The 22,316-nt window shown below is 39.7% G+C and overlaps 1 protein-coding gene across 1 annotated transcript; it reads right to left on the bottom strand.

Moving 5' to 3' along the window:
• Positions 1–80: 80 nt before the first annotated feature.
• LOC140225140 (rho guanine nucleotide exchange factor 12-like) lies at positions 81–20,376 on the bottom strand. Its single transcript, XM_072302914.1, has 4 exons — positions 20,345–20,376; positions 4,650–4,804; positions 1,301–1,350; positions 81–206 (listed from the first exon to the last, which is right to left on the bottom strand). The coding sequence occupies exons 1-4, from the start codon at positions 20,374–20,376 to the stop codon at positions 81–83; spliced, it is 363 nt and encodes a 120-aa protein (XP_072159015.1).
• Positions 20,377–22,316: the final 1,940 nt, after the last annotated feature.

The following is a 22,316-nucleotide window of genomic DNA, read 5'->3' as shown; positions in this document are numbered from 1 at the left end:
AGCGGAGTCGTTCCTGTGCAAAACGACGTATGCGCCATGCGTTCGGAGCGGGGTGCCCGTTGTTTTGTCGGCGGTGGGTCTTAGACTGCGAGGCGGGAGAGCGAAATAGTGAATGAATGAGTGAATGGGATCGGGACTTGCGACTCACCTTTGATTAGGTCCACCACCTCTGTGTGCGTTGAGTGCGTCACGTTGACACCGTTCACCTGAAAAAATAAAATAAAAACCGACGTCAACGAAGAGTAGGCGATTTTAAGAGGAGCCTTTACGACTCGTATATTACAGAACGGAGCAGCGGGAAGTCTGCATGAATTTTCAAAAAAGACCGTGGAACTACCCTACAATGGACCAATAGACAAGATACGAATTAAGCATTCTGATACACATTTCGTAACCAAAATTTCGCGTAGAACACGATGCGCACATCGAAAATTACCGAAATCAACTCCTTACGAAGATATTTAATGATTCTTGATGCGTGAATTCAAATCACCCGCTCATGAAAACTCAATGCTCTGCGTGATTCACATCGCGCGCTAAATGTTATCATAACAGTTTTTGCGGTATAAAAATCTGGCAACCTCAATCTTGACGCTTTGGCTCAGCTATAGCAAGTTGTTTATAGTTTGAACAACACACGGTGGCAAATGAACATTGCTCGATTGAGAAGCTTGCTGAAACCGTTGTTGTGCGCGATATGACCCACGTAGTGCTTTGGGTTTCTTGTGAGCGGGCAGTTCAAATTCCTCGTAGCCAATGTGAAATAAAAACGTTCATATCTTCGTTAGGAGTTAGTGTCAGTAATTTTTGTTGCGCGAATCGTGATCTGCGGGAAATTTTGTTAACGAAACATGTATTAGAATGCTTAATTTCGTACCTTGCCTAGTGGTCCATTTGACGGGATTCAACACAAACGCTTTCAGTCGCATTTAGGTAGAGCATTTGCGCATTCAGGCGCAGCCGATGCATTTTGAGCACTATCGTAACTCTCGATTTAGTGCTTGATTTGGACTGAATTTTGCGATGAGGAACCACAATTACTGCTCTTATTTCAGAAACAACGCATGCGTCATAAGCTTCTCGACGCAGATAAGTGCGTTAATAGATGAGCAAGAAAGAAGGTTCCTTAGTGCGGAGAGAAGTCCATTTTATCTTGTAGTACTTCTCACTTTTACTGACTTCATTTCTGAAGGTGAAAACTGTTTGGATGACAGGAAAATAAAGGTAATTGCTCTGTCACTACTGTTTTCTTGAAAATTGGTGTCGAAGACGTATAGTGGTGTAAAGTCGAAAATCTTACCTTAATAATTTTATCTCCACTATGTAGACCTGCCCTTTCAGCAGCACCACCTGGAACAGATAAAACATCGGAACAGTAAAATTGCGATTATTTTTAAATACGATATAAAATTTGGCAGCAAACATTACATCTGCTCCATAACGACATAATCCCCCAACAAAACTTGCAATGGCAATCTTCAGTCGCGAAGAATCTAGGGACAATATTCGATGATCCCATTTTGGAATCTTCTTCACGTGCTTCCATTTTCTTCACCTAATTATGAATGAAGATAACATCTGTTTGGCCAACGGAACCGAGTTTGACAAACTTGCTCAGCAAGCTGCTCAATTCATCATTGATCAGTAATCATGACATGAATAAAATGTTCAGTAAGTGAAAATATGTTCATCTCAATCATCACTCGGCAAAAGAGTAATGATGACCTCTGAACCCAACTTCTGCCTCACCCGATTACATGGCTAGAATCCGTCGTTTCCCTTACGAAAGGACGTAACTCCATTCCAACGTTGCCAAATTTCTCATCGCATAATGCATTTTTGCGAGGAGAATCCCGGACATTTCTCACTGAAAATTCCACGGATTTTTCTTTTCATCTAATGCGAAAATCAGACAAAAATTACACGAGCACTTTCATTGTGACAAATTGAATAATTCGAGTCAGTTTTGCAACCTTGGAATGGAGTTACGCTCCTTCGCTCGGGAAATGCGAATTAAGAGTGCGGGGTCTCTGGAATATGTTGTCTCGGAGAAGACCCATCGTAAAACAGATTTTATGACATAGGAATAATGCAGGGAACGACATACTGCGGTGCCATGGTGGAAACAAAAAATCTAACGTTGCCGAATTTCTACCGGTAAAATTTGTATTTTCGAGACAAGTTCCTGCTATTGCTCTTAGAAATTGTGAGATAGGCTCGACTGGTTTTTTAAAAAATGTACACAAAATTTGAAGGGAAAAAAAATCAAGGGTTTAAAAAAAAATCGCATTGTCCCTGAGAAAATCTGGCACTCCCCAGACGTGCATACTGCCGTGCACTGAAAAAAAATTCTCGGCGTTTTTACCAAGGCCCGTTGGTACCTTTACCATCTCACTTTTTTTTACCAATTATTGGTAATTTTACCAAGACAGACTGGTAAGCTTACCTAAAAACTGGTATTTTTACTGTTCTTCTCAGGTAAGAATACCACTAACTTTGCCATTTTATCTCGGTAATTCTACCACAGTCGATAAAAAATATTGGCGTTTTTACCGGGGTCCAGTAAAATTACCGAGAAAGTCAATAATTTTACCGAGATTTCTCGGTAAAATTACCAATTCCATAAATGGTAATTTTACCAAGAGAAAACTGGGATCAAATAGAACCCTGAATTCTTGGTAATTTTACCCTTTTCTTAGTTAATACACCCAAATTTTTTTTTCAGTGTGCTAAGTAAGAACTCCGTATGAACATTCGAGAGTTGCCAAATTTCCCTGGATAAAACGTGTATTTTTGACGGAATTCGAGCATATTTTCCCTTGAAATTTTCAAGTAATTCGGATTAAATTGCGTAGAAAATCGTCTGAAAATTTTTGGGGGGAAATATTTACAATTTTCCCGGCAAATTCGGTTTTTATCGAAGGAGATTCGGCAACGTCTGAGGGCTCATACGGCGTTCTTCCTAAGCACGGCAGCGTAGAGCATTTTTCCTGCGGGTGCGGCAGGACATAGTAACAGAACCGTCGGGGGCATAACGACAGGGGAGGGGTAGAAAAGGGGGTCCGGGGCGGGGGGCGGGGGGAGGGTTGGTGGGGATAGCCATGAATTCTCGGAAAGCTTCTGCTGGGCCGCCGCGCCACGGTCGGGGCCGGCGCACCGCACCGCGCTCGGGGGGCTCGGGATCGGCGAAGGCGGCCGGGAACAAAGCCCATCGTTTGTCCTACCACAACGCGCCGTTGTCAAACTGTGCGGGAAATGGTCGTTTTCCCAGAAGGATGGAGCGGGAAATAGGTGTACATACGGCAACGGGAACTCGACTCGCTTGCCTGGCCAAACGGCGCGGGCCGCGGTGGATCCGCCACGAGGATACTCAAACTACGACTACACGTGGACGCACTGGAAAAAAAAACACATTGGTGCTAGAGTCCAGACTCTTGAAAACATTGACAAGAAAAAAGACTCTTGATTCAAGCAAGATTTAAGCTTAAATCAAAAGGAAATCAGCTCAAATTAAGACAAAATTCGGAGGTGGGAGGCTAGGGCAGGCGGGGGCAGGGCGATGGGGGGTGGAATCGGCTGGAGGCTTGGGGGCTCTGGGTGGAGGGGGGAGGGGCGGGCGGGTGCTGAGTTCACGGTGGTGGCTTGGGGCGGCGGGGGAGGGTGTGGCGCCATGGGTTGGGGTGGCTGCTGTGGCGCAAAAGGAAATCCGCTCAAATTAAGAGGCTTGGTTCATGATTAAGCTTAAATCTGATTGAATCAAGAGTATTTTTTCTTGTCGATGTTTTTAAGAGTCTGGACTCTAGATCCAATGTGTTTTTTTTCCAGTGCGGGTGGATCGGTTCATGTAAAACTGAAAAAAATCAAAGAGTCTTCGACCGTAAAAGAAAAAAGTTCATTGGATGGAGAACTTATCAAATGAACGTAAAAAGGTAAACAGGAGGTTTTTCAGAGTAAGTCCATTCCTTGCATATTTGGACCGAGTTCATTAGAATGGAACCAACCCACATTAAGTTGAAGCTGAAAAAACGAGGTTTGAAGTTTTATTCCTGCATAAGGCTCGATGTAGAAAATCAACTTTAACCCCTCTTTTCACAAACTAATTTCCGTTTTTCGACTCTCAGTTTTTGGGAGAAGAAAATACAATACAGCTGGTGGAACTAGAAAACATTCTTAAATAACTCAATTTTTTCAAAAATGTGGCTTGGTTCCTTTCTAATAAACTCCGTGCATTTCATCTTTGGAACAGAATTCTACGGAATTTTTGGGTTTCATAGTTAATAGAGTATTCTTCATTAACTGGAAGAAATTCACAGAAAATTTCAAAGCGTTACGTTGTTCAGTTGACAGTTAAAAAAGAATGGCAGGGAGAGAGGGGGCCGTTTAGAGGGCAAGAGATTTGTAAGCTTAAATCATTAGAACGAAATTTAATGACTATCGCAATCACCCCATTTTCCTAAATCAAATTAAGTGTGAGAAAGAATTGGATTTTAACATTGTTCTATTTTCCCGGAGAATGACCTCAAGGGGTGATTGCTCTTTCAAGAGTACTTTCAATTTTCGGAGTTTTTGCGTACTTAGTATTCAAAAATCTGTCAAATCTGTCAAAAATTAAAAATATTGACGAGATAAAAAAGATTGAGATAGCGTACCTTCTTTTACTGACTGGACGTAAACGGGGTTGTCACCAGAGACTTTCATTCCATAACCACGTTCATCTTTGTTGACGATGATGGTCGTGGTATGGTGAATCGTCTCACGAGTACTGGGGGTTCGCCGCAGGGAGGGTCCGTTTGAAACATTCGTACTGAAACCCAAGAAAAAAAAACTCATTAGAAACGAACAGAACAAAATACAAACAACGAGAACAACAAGGCAAAAACTCGATTGGCATAATGCTCACCTCGACAATCGCCAGGCATCTTTACTGCTGTGCTGAGGAAGAACGCCGAATGAGCTTTCAGGCGTTGCCAAGTTTCCTTCAATAAAATCCGAATTTACTGAGAAAACTGTGAATACTTTTTTCCAAATGTTCAGACAATTTTGCATGCAATGTAATTTAAAATATCTGAAAATTTGAAGGAAAAATATGCACAAATGTCCTCGAAAATGCAGGTTTTATCCAGAGAAATTCGGCAACTCTCGAATGTTCATACGGCATTCTTCCTTAGCACGGCGGTTTAGGTCTTTGATAGACGATCAAAATGCCGAACCAATGGATCGTATTCGATATAGTGGTTCGATGTATCGTTTGGTTTTAAAAAAATCAAAAATAACCTCAAACAAAACTTTAAGGATTTAAGTTAGAAAAGCTACAGAAGAGAAAATTCCTTACACTTCGGCGTTTAATTGTCATGTGGTACGCATTGTTACTTTGCTTTACTTTCATATGAAAACGACCGAAATGTGCTGCGTGCAAGAAATGATGAATGGTGGCATTTCGTTTTGAAAAAAATTGGAGGGGCCGTCAAATTTTCATCGAAGAAGACTGATGAATGGTGACCAACATTCATCTAATTTGACCAACAGTCATCTACTTTGATCGGAATTAGTTAGAAATTTGATCCTGCATCCAGGCTTGTTAGGCGAATTTCCATTAATTTTTTGCTCAGCACGTTATTCATCGACCATCATTAAGCGAAAAGTACGTAGTATTAACCCCCGAATATAACATTTGCCTCGACCATCCCAATTACATTAATATTACTATCCCATTGCTAGAGCGGGGTCCCTACAGTATATCGATGACCAAAGTACGAAACCCCGTATCTCCGTTCGCAACGTTCTACACTTCCTGCATAGTTTATTTTTCATTGGAAAACTAGTCAACTTAATTTCTTGGAAACTTCCTTGATTTTTCTCCTGTATTAGCAGAAAATTCCATAGAAATTTCAAGCTATACGGTTGACTTGTCGGTCTTTGAAAAAATAAAATAGGAGCCGAGTATTGAGACACCGCACAGGAGATAAGTGGGTTCACACTTCAGCCATGGATATCGTCTATGACCACACTTGACGCTATTCCATTAATGAGCATTGAAAGCACGAATTTCACGACCAAAAAAATTACGGAAAGCAAATTACACCGAGTGTATAATCCCCGACCGGGTAAAGTTAAAGCGATAAAAAAAAGAAGAAGAAAAGCGACATAATTGATAGTGATCCCGCACGTGTCGAACACAGTGCGAGCAGGGCAAGAAGCGAAAAAGCGCGTATCCCTCCGCCGTCAAAAACTCGTAACTGCAACTGGAGAACTGGAGATAAGCCGTGTTACCCACAAAACTGGATACTTTCGCGGACTCGCGTGAAAACGAGTTTACGCGTTTACGTCGGAGGGTCTCTACGACAATGGGCCTGTTGCATGCAAGAGATACAGCCGCGCGAATAGACTTTATAGAGGTTAAATGACACGAAAATTACGATGCTCACATTAAAAAAGTCTGAAATACACTCCTTACTGCGCAATTTGCGTTGTTAGGAGCGCGCTTTTTCAAATTTACCGCGTCTGGGGGCAGTTTTCTAATCACCGGAAACGAGCAAACGGCGGGCTCGGTGATTTCCGGAAGATGCCGAGTCGTCGTTGTTGTTGTTGTTGTTTCCTTCAGTTTGTTCACAAACCTAACGTGATCTCTTATAGTGGTCCATATACGCTTTATGCGGTCACCAAATCGATCAACTTTTAAATTATCCAACGCAATCCTTCTACATTTCATTTCACGATATCACGAGCTCCGATTTTTAGGTTATGTTGTCAGTTTTAGTTGACCGGAAATAGCCGCGAGTTGCCGTTAATTGTTTCCGTAAGAAAGCTGCCCCCCGACGCGGGAAATTTGAAAAAGCGCGCTTCTAACAACGCAAATTGCGCAGTAAGGAGTGTATTTCAGACTTTTTTAATGTGACCATCGTAATTTTCATGTCATTTAACCTCTAAAAAGTCTATTCGCATGGCTGTATCTCTTGCATGCAACAGGCCCATTACGGCTTTTGTGTCGTACTGTTTACTCTGCGAACTCAACTGCTAGCGCCGCTGGAACATAGAATCCGGGGGGGGGGGGGGGGGGGGATGCGTACCACCGTGGAGCGGCGTACCTATTATTTTCGCCAAGGTCGATTCACTCACTCTCGCTCTACGACTGCCATTCAATTGGACGTTTTCATGCTAAAAGGAACTATGTTACAGGCAAACCCTATGCACATAGGTCCTTTTGGCATAAATACGTCCGATTACTCACTCGTAACCGGGATGCTCCGAGAAACCGCGATTTTCGCGCGATGTGCCGCGAGTGCCAAATTTAAGACCTATCCTATTCTGCCGTGCTAAGGAAGGACGCCGTATGAACATTCGAGAGTTGCCAAATTTCCTTCGATAAAATTTTCATTCTTGAGGAAAGTTAGGAATATTTTCCCTCGAGATTTTCAGGAACTTTAGGTGAAGTAGCGAGCGAAATTATCTGAAAAATTGGAAAGAAAATATTCGTAAGTTTACCAGGAAATTCGTGTTTTATCGAAGGAAATTTGGCAATGCCTGGAGGTTCATACGTCGTTTTTCCTCCGCACGGCAGTATTGTGCTGAGGAAGAACGATGCATCGGCATTGAGAAGTTGCCAAATTTATTTACATAAAATGACCCTTCTGTCGTCTTCTTCTTCTTATTTTTTATTTTTGAAAAGGTGGGAATTATTTCTTTGAATGGTGATTGATAATGCTACCTAACCGATGTGGAATGCCTTTGAAGAGTCTCAGAGTACCATAAATAATATTGAGACATTTTTTCATCGATGGCAATTTTGCAACATTTGAGGGGACATATTTTTTAACCTCATAAGTTCGGTTACAAGAACTGAAAGTTGGGTTTGACGAAGCGAATAGTGGGATGTTATAGGACACCATGTTCTCCTTCATTTTGCGAAAATGCAATTTCACCTTCTTGGAAGTCAAAGAGGTTGTATCATATTCAACTTTTCTACTCCGGCGTTAAAGTCTCTGGGTCAGCCGAAAAAAGTTAACGATCTCTTACATTTCGCAGATATGCAATTTCACCTATTTGGATGTCGAAATAGTTGCATCACACGTTTCGCCCCATCCAACTTTCCTGCTCTGCGTTAAAGTCTCCGAGTTAGCAGAAATGAGACTACGCTCTTTTCCATTATTCTGGACGTGTGGATGTGCGCGAAAGCTATGTTGCATCATAATTGTGACTTTTTATGAAAAGCCTGTGAAAAGTCTTAAGTGCCTGCGAGGAAATATCATGACAAACGACGGCGTCGACGGCACCAGCGATTGGAATTAAATCAGCTCTTTGAGCCGCTAGCGCGGCGTGGCATGATTTGCGATTCATCGATTGATCTGCCATTTAAACCTACGGAGAAGGATCGATGAACAGGGTGTACCCAACGAACACCTTGATAATCGATTCTTCACTGTATCTCCTAATAGGAAAATATCGATAATCGAACATGCGAGCGTGACCGTGCGATGCGGCGCTCCAGTTCTGAGCAAGACTAATCAATTTCCGATCGTAAAATCAGACGACCAAAAATAAGTAAACACGGAAACGAAAGAAGAACCGAAACTTAAAACAATAAAATGTGAGCCTCTGGGTGCAGTCGCTCGAAACTGATACTCCGCCTGCAGTGCGGGATGTCACGAGTTTCATCGATTATCGATTTCAGACTCGAGCACATGAATTACTGTTATTAAATTGATCGGAAAAAACTGACGTTTTCAGTTCGCTAATTGCGCTATTGCTTGATTATAAGTCTTGATCGAGAAATCGGGCGGGGAAAAAATGAAAGAACAAACATGCATGTTATCTTTTGCGATGATTACGATACGTCATTTGTCGTGCGGCATGAAATATAGAACTAGAAGAAGGAGTCTTTCGTTCGATTTCTTTCAAAATTCGTCGATTTCTATTTCGAGTTTAGCTTGTTTAGTTTATACAGGGTGATCCAGAGTTAAACGGCCAGAATGTATGAGCGTGTTCTACGGGTCAAAATAAGACTTTTTTGTTGTAAAAAGTTTTTTTCCAAAAGTTCGGCAAGTAAATCGTTTTTCCTGAATTTTGGCAGCGGCTGGGAACCAAATCTCATGAAAATTTGTACTCCCCTGTACTTTTATGCCCTGAATTCATAAATATTCATAAATCATGATCTCAATTTAAGGATGGGTGGTTTGGAGGTGTTTCGGTTCCTGCAGTCTGGTCGTTACACCCTGGACCACCCTGTATTTCCTTAAAAAGTGCGTGTACCGCAGTTTCATTTATTTAGATTCTTTTTTGAACGCTATGACTGTGAGATCTCCACGTGAATGCAGTAATTTCTAGCGGCACTTAAGGCAATGGAAAAATTTCGAGAGGAAACATTGTTGCTTTCCATGAAAACGTAATGCTCTGAATTCATAGTACTACATGCAATTTACTTATGATTTGTAAAGATGTGGAAATACAGGCTTTACAGAGAGGAGATGCGACGCAATAGCTCGGAAATTATGTCATTTAATAAAACACGCGTGTATTCGTCAGATTCGATCATTCATGTTGTATTTCCTTGTCATTTGACCGGATTTGTGCCAAAAAAAATACTATGTACAAATGAATTCAATATAAAAAAAAGCACCAGCAAGAGATTTGCATGCTACAAAGTTCTTTTGATTTTACTTATTTGTAAACCGTTCGTCTCCGAATAATAACATCCATTTTTACGTCGAGCATGTCCTCGTATTCAGGAACGAATGCCTCCAACTTTAAGGATGTTGCAAATCCTCGATTGGGCCGACAATTAACATGAATCACAGGAATGAGCGATCGAGCCAACACAACGCTTCGTTTGGCTGAGGTATCGAGATCCGTTTACACGCTAATGGACCACTAGACAAGGTACGAATTTCAGCATTCTGATACATGTTTCTCAACCAAAATTTCACGTAGAACACGATACGCACAACGAAAATTACCCAAATCAACTCCTGACGAAGATATTTAATGATTCTTGATGCGTGAATTCAAACCACCCGCTCATGAAAACTCAATGCTCTACGTGATTCACATCGCGCGCTAAATGTTTATCATGACAGTCTCTGCGATGTAAAAATCTTCAACTTCAATCTTGACACTTTGGCTCAGCTATAGCAGATTACCAATAGTTTGAACAACACATGGTGGAAAATGAACATTGCTCGATAGAGAAGCTTGCTGAAACCGTTGTAGTGCGCGATTTGACTCACGTAGAGCTTTGAGTTTCTTGTGAGCGGGCAGTTCAAATTCCTCGTACCCAATGTGAAATAAAAACGTTAATATCTTCGTTAGAAGTTGATTTCGGTAATTTTCGTAGTGTGAATCGTGTTCTACGTGAAATTCTGGTTAAGAAACATGTATCAGATTGCTTAAATTCGTACCTTGTCTAATGGTCCATTGAGAAACTGAATTTGGGCTCAACGTGCGGCTCATCAAAGGTCATCGATGTTAATATTCGTCAGTCTGACTATTATTAAGCCTCATCGATGAGCCTTTGAGCCCCGAATTAAGCTCAAATTGAGCCTTTCAGCAAGCGCGCAGACAGGCCTTTAGTCTCTTTAATCGGGTCGAGTATTGATACAATGACAGCAGTGGCGAGGCGTGCTTTGCGATATATCGATTGATCGGAGACTTAAACCTATGGAAAAGGATCGATAAACACGGTGTTCGCAGCGAGCACCTTAAAAATCGATTATTTACCACAGCTACAAATGGGGAAATATCGATAGATCCCAAAGCACGCCACGCCCCACATGCGGGAGGAATCGGTGCTGCCCCCTTAGATATCCCTATAAATCGCCTTATACTGTGGATAATTTTGATTTGAACGCAGATTAAGGAACTTACTCGCCTTTTTCGAGACATATTTTAAGAATAAAACACCCTCACAACTCTCTAAGAATGTCCGCTGCGCTTTTCACGTGGATGAAACCTTCCGAGTTCCACACATCGGGTAAAAGTCATGCGAAAGCGCTAGCGACTAAGACTTTCTTTTCTGTGACACTTTTCATCGAATTCTAAGATTTGTCTACCTTTTCCTGGTTATTTAACTTGCTAGGTACCTTGTTACAGGCAAATAAGCGATAGGTATCATCATCAAACGAATCAATACGAAGTGTCATTCGCGGGGAGGAGCACTTAAGGTTTTGTACACCTCTCATAAAGAAAATTTGCGTTACCTTTGAAGGACACAACTCAACAAAGGGTAACTAGGGTTTTGAATTGAAAATTCCTTGACTCATTCACAAGTTTCCCGGTCAATTCTGAGAGAAAATTCTTAACTTTTGGGATGACAAGGGATGATAAATAATAATTGTAAGATTATTGGATTCAGCCAGGGCGTAAAATGAAACTGAAAGATTGCAGTCTGTCTCGCCCAGAATCGATATTTTTAATGGATTCAAACGGAGGAAAAACAGGACTGCCAACTTGGAAAATCACCACTGCAACCGAATCTGAGGTACAAACATTTATTGAGATTGCCGACATAAAACTGAAAGAAATTAACGGGAACGGTCAACACCCCTGATAATTAGTGCACCCAACACTTGCGCCACTCCAAACTCCAAAATTTCCATAGTTTGTTTCTCCCGATGAACGAGACCCATTCAGGGGGTCTCTGAAAGCTCTTCACACTGAGAAAAAACTATGGTTTATAAACCTATTAGTGGTAAATATGGAACACCACTAATAGTAGTACCTCTACATATAATAATAGCACATATACCTTAGTTATGGTCTCTGTACCTTAATTAGGTACAGAGACCTTAGTATGGTTCACAGACCGAGAATCAGTAGTTTATTTACGACTATTATAGGTGTTCCATATTTACCTCTAATAGGTTTATAAACCATAGTTTTTTTCTCAGTGCAGATCCGTGAGATATAGCGTGAATTCCCAGGCCCCTTTCGGCCGTGCTAAGAGAAAACGCCGTATAAACATTCTAATGTTGCCAGATTTCTTCGCAAAAAAATATTTAAGTATGTTTGAGAAAAGTTTTGAATATCTTTCCTTGAAATTTTCAGACAATGGACTACACTGAGAAAAAACTATGGCTTATAAACCTATTAGAGGTAAATATGGAACACCACTAATAGTAGTACCTCTACATATAATAATAGCACATATACCTTAGTTATGGTACGGGGTACCTTAATTAGGTACAGAGACCTTAGTATGGTTCACAGACCGAGAATCATTAGTTTTATTTACGACTATTATAGGTGTTCCATATTTACCTCTAATAGGTTTATAAACCATAGTTTTTTCTCAGTGCACTAGACAAGGTACGAATTTCAGCATTCTGATACATGTTTCTTAACCAAAATTTTACGTAAAACACGATGCACACAACGAAAATTACCGAAATTAACTCCTTACGAAGATATTTTATGATTCCTAATGCGTGAATTCAAACCACCCGCTCATGAAAACTCAATGCTCCACGTGATTCACATCGCGCGCTAAACGTTATCATGACAGTCTCTGCGATATAAAAATCTGGCAACCTCAATATTGACGCTTTGGCTCAGTTATAGCAAATTGCTAATAGTTTGAACAACACATGGGGAAATGAACATTGCTCGATTGAGAAGCTCGCTGAAACCGTTGTAGTGCGAGATTTGACTCACGTAGAGCTTTGAGTTTCTTGTGAGCGGGCAGTTCAAATTCCTCGTAACCAATGTGAAATAAAAACGTTAATATCTTCGTTAGGAGTTGGTTTCCGTAATTTTCGTTGTGTGAATCGTTTTCTACGTGAAATTCTGGTTAAGAAACATGTATCAGATCGCTTAAATTCGTACCTTGTCTAATGGTCCATTTAGACAAAATTACGAACAAAATTCCCTGAAAAATCAGAGGGAAACTGTTTAAAGATTTTCCCGAAAATTCGTGGTTCGTCAAAGGGAATGTGGCAACCTCCGAAGGCTCATACGGCGTTCTTCCTCAGCACGGCAGAATAGCTAAAATTAGAGTCCCTTTATACTGAGAGTCAAGACAATTTGAATCCATTTCTGATTGGTTCCCGTATTTTAGGCCTCCACAGTGTCACAAACGGGAATAAAGATTACATTTTCACCGATTGCAAAGATTACAATCTGGAATGGACCGGGGAATTACGGGTTCGGCAAGGAACAAACGGAATGAGAGGAGGAACGGAGAAAGGCATTTGAGAATGGGCCGATCAAAGATTACGAAAAACGTTCAATTTCTGTCATCTTTATTCCCGTTTGTGACATCCATGAGCCGAATTGTCTTGACTCTCAGTATAAAGGGACTCTAGCGGCTATTACGGGAAGAAGCCAGCGCCAGCGCGGTGCGTCGGCGGACGGTCCGTAAAATAAGTTGCATCACTGCATTAGTGCATTATCGCACCATACGGTGACGTCATCCAAACGGCCAGTTTCTGGGCCCAACATCAAAAGACGCGCTTTGAAAACAAACAAAATTCACCTACATCCGTTTATTGTCTCATGCTGAACTAGCGGCGAAGCGTGAATGATCGATTATCGATTTTTCTCAATTTGAAGCTATGGTAAAGAATCGATTATTAGTGCGTTCCTCGGGAACACTCTATTTATCGATCCTTTTTCATATGTTTCAATGGACCACTAGACGAGGTACGAATTTAAGTATTCTAATACGTGTTTCTTAACCAGAATTTCACGTAGAACACGATTCGTGCAACGAAAATTACTAAAATCAACTCATAACGAAGATATTAACGTTTTTATTTCACATTGGTTACGAGGAATTTGAACTGCCCGGTCACAAGAAACTCAAAGCTCTACGTGAGTCAAATCTCGCACTACAACGGTTTCAGCAAGCTTCTCAATCGAGCAATGTCTATTTCCCCCATGTGTTGTTCAAACTATTAGCAATTTGCTATAGCTGAGCCAAAGCGTCAAGATTGAGGTTGCCAGATTTTTATATCGCAGAGACTGTCATGATAACGTTTAGCGCGCGATGTGAATCACGTAGAGCATTGAGTTTTCATGAGCGGGTGGTTTGAATTTACGCATCAAGAATCATTAATTATCTTCGTAAGGAGTTGATTTTGGTTAATTTCGTTGTGCGCATTGTTTTTTACGTGAAATTTTGGTTGAAAAACACGTATCAGAATGCTGAAATTCGTACCTTGCTAGTGGTCCATTCAATTATTACTGTGTTCCTTGCGAACACTCTATTTATCGATCCTTTTTCATAGGTTTAAATTCGATTATTAATGTGCTCCTTGCGAAATTTCTATTTATCGATCCTTTATCATAGGTTTAAATGGCAGATCAATCGAAGTATCGCAAAGCACGCCACGCTACTGGCGGTGAGGGGCATAGGCCGCGCTGTTGCTTGACTAAATATGTAAAAATAGTACCTCTTCGGCTTCCTACCCTTCTCTAATGAGCTCTTTAAACGATCGAATGAAGAATTTGGCCATTTTTCATTATGAGATACTTAGCGGCACCAAATACGTTTTCCATACTTCACCATGAAAGATTGATGTTAAATAAGTGCATGTAATAGTGCACACGTGCATATGGGTCAATGTCAAGTTATTTTAAAAATAGAATCCAGAATGGTTTACGTTTAAGTAATTTTCGTCAGAAAAAATATAACCCTTTCTTCGAGGATAAAAATAAATCGTTGAGTACGGAATTCTCGCGTCTGATTTTAGCAGAGCCTAAAGAGTCTAACTTACTTACAATATTACTTTTGTTGTAAGAGTGGGTCACTAGAAGGGGTAAAAATTAAAGCACCATATTATTTTTGATTTAACCAGAATCGCTTTAACTGCATTTTACGTTGCCTAATTTCCTCGAAAGTCGTTGTTTTTGCTGTTGTTTTTAAACAGAAAACAAAAGCAGCATAACGCTTTGAACTTTCTGGGTATTTTCCCTGAATTCTAAAAATATACCTAATGAACTTCAAGTCAGAATGATGATTTCTTTTCTGAAGTTGATAAAATAAAATTTGAAATGAAATGAAGCAACGTCTGGCGTAGTTACTTACGCTGATATTGGTTAAATCAGTCTATTCAGAAAAAATGCAGAATCTAAAATTAAATAGCACCGTTCTCGCATGGGACAGTAAAGTGTCCGAGCACATGGCGAGAACAACAACGTTGATTCCTGCACGAGAGGGCGATGAAGCGGAGCTGGGTTCGATGCGAGGGGGAGGAACCCGTCAGCTGATCCTGCACCCCAGTCCTGAGGGTAGGTTGCGGCGCCGACCGGGCCCCTTGAGGGTGTGGGAGACACGAATGAGAGGGAGCAAACTGAAGGTACACTAATCAGGGATGCTCGGTGGGATCTGTACCAATACAGGATTTCAAGTTCGTCGGGAAATGAAGGCAGCGCAGGGATGGTTTGCGCTAGTTTTGCATCGACGCGGACGCAATGATGACAGGGTTCCCTTCCTTACTTTTCCCTGTTTTCCAGACATATTTGAAAATCTTCCCTGGCTTTTTCCGCAGAAAAGTCCTAAACACTTTACTCTGTACAGGGTGTCTACTAAAACAGGCTGGTCAAAAATAAGTACTTTTAAGTACAGTACATTCTCGAGAAAATCAGTACCTTCTCCAACAGAAAAATTCCGTACTTTTTCAGTACCTCCATTTGACTAAATTAGAAAAATTTCAATAATTTGAAATTGTAACAAAAATGACAAAAAATTAAAAGAAATTCCGGACCTTTTTGCAGAATTTCCGCAATTTTCGGAACTTCCAGACCGCCCTTAAAAAATCAGTACTATTTTCGGACTTTCCGGAAATTCCGGACTTGTAGACACCCTGGACAGGGTTCCTTGCATACTTTTCCCGGTTTTCCAGACATATTTGAAAATCTTCTATAGCTTTTTCCGCAGAAAAACCCTAAACACTTTACTCTGTATTGCATTCACTTATTAAAACGTTTGCCAAGATTGCACCGTAGAGACAGGGGTGGACTAGCCCCTAATATTCCTGGGGGTGGACCAGTGGACCCCGCTAGAAATATTTGGGGCCCCTCGTAATAAAAGAAGATAAAGGTTTAAATAAAAATATCAATTAATTGTTTGAGTCAATTTGGCAATCTTGGAATGGAGTTGCGTTCCTCCGTCCGGGAGACGACGAATTCTGTCAAAAATGAGAGGACCGACTCGCATGGAAAAACATGAATGTCGCGGCATTCATAGACATCAGGAATTTGAGACAGGCGAAAAGCTAAGATTTTCCTTCATTTTCGCGTGATACCACATATCTACTCCGGAGTTCGAATAGTTGCGCGCTATGATTTCTGCATTTGACGGGGCGAGCATAATACCTACATTCATAAATGTCAGAATTTGAGACAGACGAAAAGCTAAGATTTTCCTTCATTTTCGCGTGATACCACATACCTACTCCGGAGTTCGAATAGTTGCGCGCTATGATTTCTGCATTTGACGGGGCGAGCATAATACCTACATTCATAAATGTCAGAATTTGAGACAGGCGAAAAGCTAAGATTTTCCTTCATTTTCGCGTGATACGACATACCTACTCCGGAGTTCGAATAGTTGCGTACTTGGTGTTCGCTTTGACCAGTGTTGGTTCATAAAACATTTTTATGCAAATTAACCATTAACATTAAAAAAAAAAATTAAAAAAAAATAAAAAATAATAATTCAATCAACGGTTTTGTAAAAATAAGGAAAATTATACGTTTTCCATGTCAATTTCGTTTCCAATGATTTATTATTAAGGCTGTATTGAGGAAACAAAAAATAAGGGTATTTCACCTCAATATCGCGGCAAGTATAGGTACTTAAGTACTGCGGAGTTCGAATGTTTGCGCGCTTGCTTTAATGATACGATCATAATACCTGGGTACATTTATAAACGTCCTCTATTCATAAAAAATACGTTTGGAAAAATTACTGAGAAAAACCCAATAAGAAGAGCAAAAGTTATACGAAAGCAACGTGGTGGAGAAATGGTGCTGGGTGTCTACACAATTTAGTGGGGAAAACAAAGCCAAGAATTTTCAAAAATTTTACAATTGGAGTCAAAAAATGTATTTAATTTCTGACTCTAATTGAAATGTTTTTGGAATCTTGGCTTTGTTGTCCCCACGAAGTGTTGTAGAACCAGCACCATTTCTCCACCTTGTTACATCCAGTTCGGGCCATTTTTATTGTTTTTTTTCTATATTTAGGAAAACCTGACAGCTAAAAAAAAAATAAAAATAAATTTGAAATTTGAAATAGTAGAAGGAGATGCCTCAGGTTGTGAAGATTGAGGAAGCAACTTTTAATTTTTAGAGACTCTCTGCTAAATTAAAATCGAATAAATTAATATTTTCAAAATATTATTTGGATAAATATTCTTTGATTTTGTTTCAAATTTTCTGGTCAATGGTTTTGGTCCACGGCAACCTTGTCTTTACTCCACATGACTTTGGGACTTCGTTAGTATTTCGATACACTTAATTCATTTTACTAACCATTCTTTACATTTTAGTTTTTTATCCTAAGGGTATTTGTTTAGGTTTGTATCTAATGAGGATTAGAGGAAATGCTGTTAGAGATCAGTTTGGCACTAAGTTGGGACTTGAGCATAACAAGGCTCCAACGGTTTCCGAGGGTTTGAATATGGGAAGATGAGGCTTCATCGTTTCTTTTCATCACCCTTCTCTGCATAGAAAGTAAAATGCTAATAGATAAATTTGGAAAAACTGAAATGAAATTTAAAATATTCTGCTTGACTTTATATTCAAATCATTCCTGCCCAGCAAGTCATAGCTAAAACGTTGTTACAACATTATGACCGATGAATCGATGGTAAGTAACATTGTGGCAACGCTTGCGCAATTTTTTTATACTTAAGTCCATTTTAGCTGCTACAAGGTGGGCTCTTTGCATCTATGGTATCATCATCATAGCATTAAATTTTAGTCAACAGATTTTGATGGTGGATGGAAGCTGAGGAGAGGAAAAATAATGAAATCTATTTTGTAAGTCTTCACTCTTGATCTCAATCTACTTATGGCAGCTATAATGCTATTTTTCAACAAAAGTTAGCATGGTCATAAATGAATAATATACTTGGTACATTTTCAAACTTCAAAATAAGTAAAGTCATCTTAAAGTCACACAACTGTGTGGACTGTTTTCGCTCTATGGTGCAAACCTACTTGGTGCCCGTTGTATACTGTACTTAAACTCCGTTAGTGATAAAAACTCTTTCAGCCAAAATGACCATGGATGCACTAGGAGACGCTAGCATCAGACACATCTATACAAAATTTTCAAACTCATTGTGTGGATAACTAGTTACGTAGACATACAAATAAAGTTCGGTCCGGGGCTAGAAAGCATGATGCAGCAACATTTGGAGGAGCCATGAGATCACAGAGCCAGAGCGCAGAGAATGCTTGATCATGCGTCCACTCAAGAGCATAAAAATGTGGAAAGGCCCTTAAAATTGAGGGAGAGTGGGAAATATTTAGGAGTCAAAAGTTGAAAATTAAAGAAAACAAGAAGAAAAAGATCCTCATTCGTTAAATAGGTAGGTGGGAAATTTTGGAAAGAGCTGGCGGGTTGGCGTGTGACAATATGGAAGTTTCAGGTGCAAAGAAGTTTACGTCCATTTTTAGAGTTATCATGCTAACCGCAGGCTGACATGAACTTGTAAGTCACCCACTTTTCTAACACCTATGCCAATTTTGATGTGAAGAGGTATGCACTAGAACTGAGGAAAGAAAATAATGGACAAATGTCATTTCAGAAAAAAGCACCATTCGACATGAATTTAAGTGATAAACAATGGGCCAACTGATAATTTATGCATTCAGATTGATATGAAATTTGTCCGTTCTTATCTTTCCCCGATTCTAAGTAGCGATTGATTTTATTAAATTTAGATATACCTAAATTCCACCATTCTTGGATATCAAAATTTATTATCAATGCTTCAGTGCAGGCTAGAGCTTACTCATCGTATGTCATGACAGATGTCGAAATCTAGTTACTGAGTCCCAGAACAACAGGACTGAGAAACTCAATACGTGCAATCAGATAAGGCCACTAGGTACGTTTATACAAGCACTTCGAGAGTAAATCTAAATTTAATCAAAAACGTCACATCGCATTTATGATCGAGCTGATGATTGATGCGTATTGAGTTTGGTACTCGTATAAACTTACCCATTGATGAGCGCTAATATATTTACTCAAGATTTGACTTATTTTATCTCAACTTCCAGTAAGGAATCCTTAGCAGTGTTGATCAGGATAAGTGCAGGCATGATTGCCACTGCTATGCATTCATTATTATGAAAAATAAATGTGAATTCCCAAATTTGACTCCTACGAATCAAAGTAACTAGTCAAAACGGCATCAACCTATACTTCTTCACTTGCTAGCGTTCTTTTAAAGGGAAGCAGTCTTAATTTACAAAATATTGAAACTGAGACCCTGAGGATGATGATACAAATCTTATCGATACAGAATGGTCTGCTTGATTTTTCCTATGAAAAGCTATGTGCAAAGTGACAGCAGCGAATCTCTATTAAGTTTACGAGCACTAAGATTGAAGGTAGCACTCATGCGCCTGAGATAAATCCTGTTAATTTTGCATTTTGAAGTTGTTCAAATTCATCACATTGACTAGTAATCAAGGCGGGAAGAGGTGAGAAGAAGCAAAGACAGGAAACAAGTACTTGCGATGAGGCAGGAGACATCGAGAAAAAAAGAGAACTTATACAGTATCAACGCGGAGCTATTTAGTTGGATTCGTGTGAAATCAATGTAAACAAACCCGATATGATTTGAGACTGTCAATATGACTAAATAAAACTTGAGAAGGGCCAGGAGAGAATAAAGTTTTAAAGATGACGTTTTAGCAATTCTTATAAACCTACATCAAGAACCTTCCTAAAAGTTAGACTTATAAGACTAAAAGTGGCACGAGATTGGAGGTGCAAAGTGATGATGTAGCATGGGCACCTGCAGGAGCAAGCTCTAACAGAGGAATAGGTTAGGCTTTTCCACTGGTACACGATGTGCTATGTATTGAAATAAATTAGAGAGAACTATAAGAGGGATATTAATACGACTCAGTGTCTCCACAATAGAAGTGAAGTGTCCGACCTAACGATGCTGATCACAGCGAGGAACGTAAGGCGGTAAGCAAAGAAATAGATTGTACACAGAAAGTGTAAAGAGTGCATTGCAACTTCAGATACTGATAGGATGTTCACTAAGAGAAGAGCATATATTGCAGTTTGGGAAAGAAATAATTTATAGTGGAGAGATGATTGTACTGAATCATGATCAAGGAGTGTTTAGGCTTACTGGTATTGGGAGAAAGGTTGACTTACATTTCTCTGTTCCCCGGCAGAATTTCATCCATATTCACGAGATAATATCCAACTAGATCATGGGCACACAACACAAACACTGAACCGTTGTTAAAACCATCGGAAACTCGAAAATATCACGGCAAAAGAGGTTTCGAAAAGGTTTAACCACAAAGGAAAACACCAAGTTTCACCACGATGAACACTCGCGCGCGATAAGCAACGAACGAAACGAATTTAAAACTTACATTATGAATAACGACGGAGTAAAAGGACGCAAGAAAAATTAGACCGACAGCTTTTGTTTATACTTAAAAAGGCACATAAAGATAAAATTAATAATTGACTACCCTACCACAACAACCAACAAGTGGCAGCCATTTTGATAACACTGACACCACAGGTTATTCAGTTGCCACAGCCCACTATTTACCACAAAACACGTAAAATATGTAATTACCCACGCTATCTATAGGCAGAAGACTGGAAACACGAACTAGCGGCGAGAGTGACTTGTTTACATCTCTCCGTTTCCTTTTCCTCTCGCTGACTCGCATTTCCGGTTGAACGCAAAATTCAATGGGATTTGTAGGTCTCAATAATTTTGAACGAATTATTATTCTGTAATATTTCTTTACAACTCTAGGTAATTAAAAACATTAAAAAGGTGAGAATGAAGGCAGCATGAAATTTCGAGGTGTTCAGAGAAACGTAGTTCTGTGTTGACCATTTTTTTTTTCTTTCCTCTCTACTTACAATTAGTTACATGAGTAATAAAATTTTTAATTTTCTCAAGAAGCTAGTTTATGTGCGGATATTTATCAATTCAGCGTTGCCAATTTCATTTTTAAAGACTTTTGAAACTTTATGTTCCTTACTTTGAAGTTTAAACTCGTGCAAAAAAGTTTAACCCACAACCCTCTGTCAAAGTTACTACAATATCCTAAGCAATAAAGCATATCCGAAATGATTTTCTACTAGGATAAAATAAACACTAGGATGTTAGAAACGTAGAGCAGAGCTCTGTATCTTTGATTCATCGAGTCGCTGCTAAGCCGCAACAGCTGTAGGGGAGAGGGGGAGGGTTCGAGAGAGAGAAAGAGAGAAAAAAACAAAAACATAACGGAAATCCACATTAATCGAAGTGATCATTTCTCTACAACAGCTAAAGGAGTGACTATAATTTTTGTTGACACTTGGGACTGATCATGTAAAATAGAACGGATAAAAAACGCCTGCGAAGTGAGGAAACGCAACACATTGTGCAGTCTCCACAGAAACTTCAACGCCAGGACACGAAAAAGTCTCAACATCCTGAGGTCCTGCCTGGCTTTTGGTTAAAGGTTTGAAGAAAAAATATGTATGCAATATGCTGCGCTGCAAAACTGTGTCCTGATCCAGGAAATACCTTTCTAAATTTTGGGTTTAAGTCGTTTATTATGAGAGAAAAAGAGAGAAAAACCCGAATCCGCAGTAAAAAACATGAAGCTCCTTTCACTACCATAGTATCAGATTTCGGAGACAAAGCACCCATCCTTAAAGGTAAAAATAATAATATGCAATGTCACTATCTGATACAGCTAATCGGAAAGGCAGGTTTTTGTCTGTTCTATTAGGTATTGCCTTCTTTTAGACCCTCTTTGGTCATATTCTCTTAGGACAAATACCCGCATTTTGTGACTTCGGTTTCTCAAAAACTAACAGGTATAGCAGAAATATCGTCAGAGGTCAACGAGAATGAATAAAATCAAGAGGAACTATATAGCACGTGAATTATATGCACATAGTTCCTTTTGCTTTGATCCATTTTCACTTAGTTCCTTTAAACATTAACTTGTCTGATTCTCTCTCTCTACCCTTCCTTTGTTCTTCATCTCTTCATGTACGTACAAAATATCCTTGTATAAATATGTTTACTTTCTTGAATAATGTGTTCGCTGCTGTTTCACTTGAAAGTTAAAAAATTCGGAAAACTCCGCGTGGAACAATCTAA

Source organism: Bemisia tabaci, chromosome 7 (assembly GCF_918797505.1).
Source record: "Bemisia tabaci chromosome 7, PGI_BMITA_v3".
In the NCBI taxonomy this organism is placed as follows: Eukaryota; Metazoa; Arthropoda; class Insecta; order Hemiptera; family Aleyrodidae; genus Bemisia; species Bemisia tabaci.
This window is presented reverse-complemented; position numbering and strand designations above follow the sequence as displayed.

Bases quoted from the DNA above. Each gene is read 5' to 3' on its own strand.
- LOC140225140 (XM_072302914.1), bottom strand. From the start codon at position 20,376: ATGGATGAAATTCTGCCGGGGAACAGAGAAAT. The intron at 4,805-20,344 runs GTAAGTCAACCT...CTTGGGTTTCAG, and splicing joins CTGCCGGGGAACAGAGAAAT to TACGAATGTTTCAAACGGAC. The intron at 1,351-4,649 runs GTACGCTATCTC...TATCTGTTCCAG, and splicing joins CGTCCAGTCAGTAAAAGAAG to GTGGTGCTGCTGAAAGGGCA.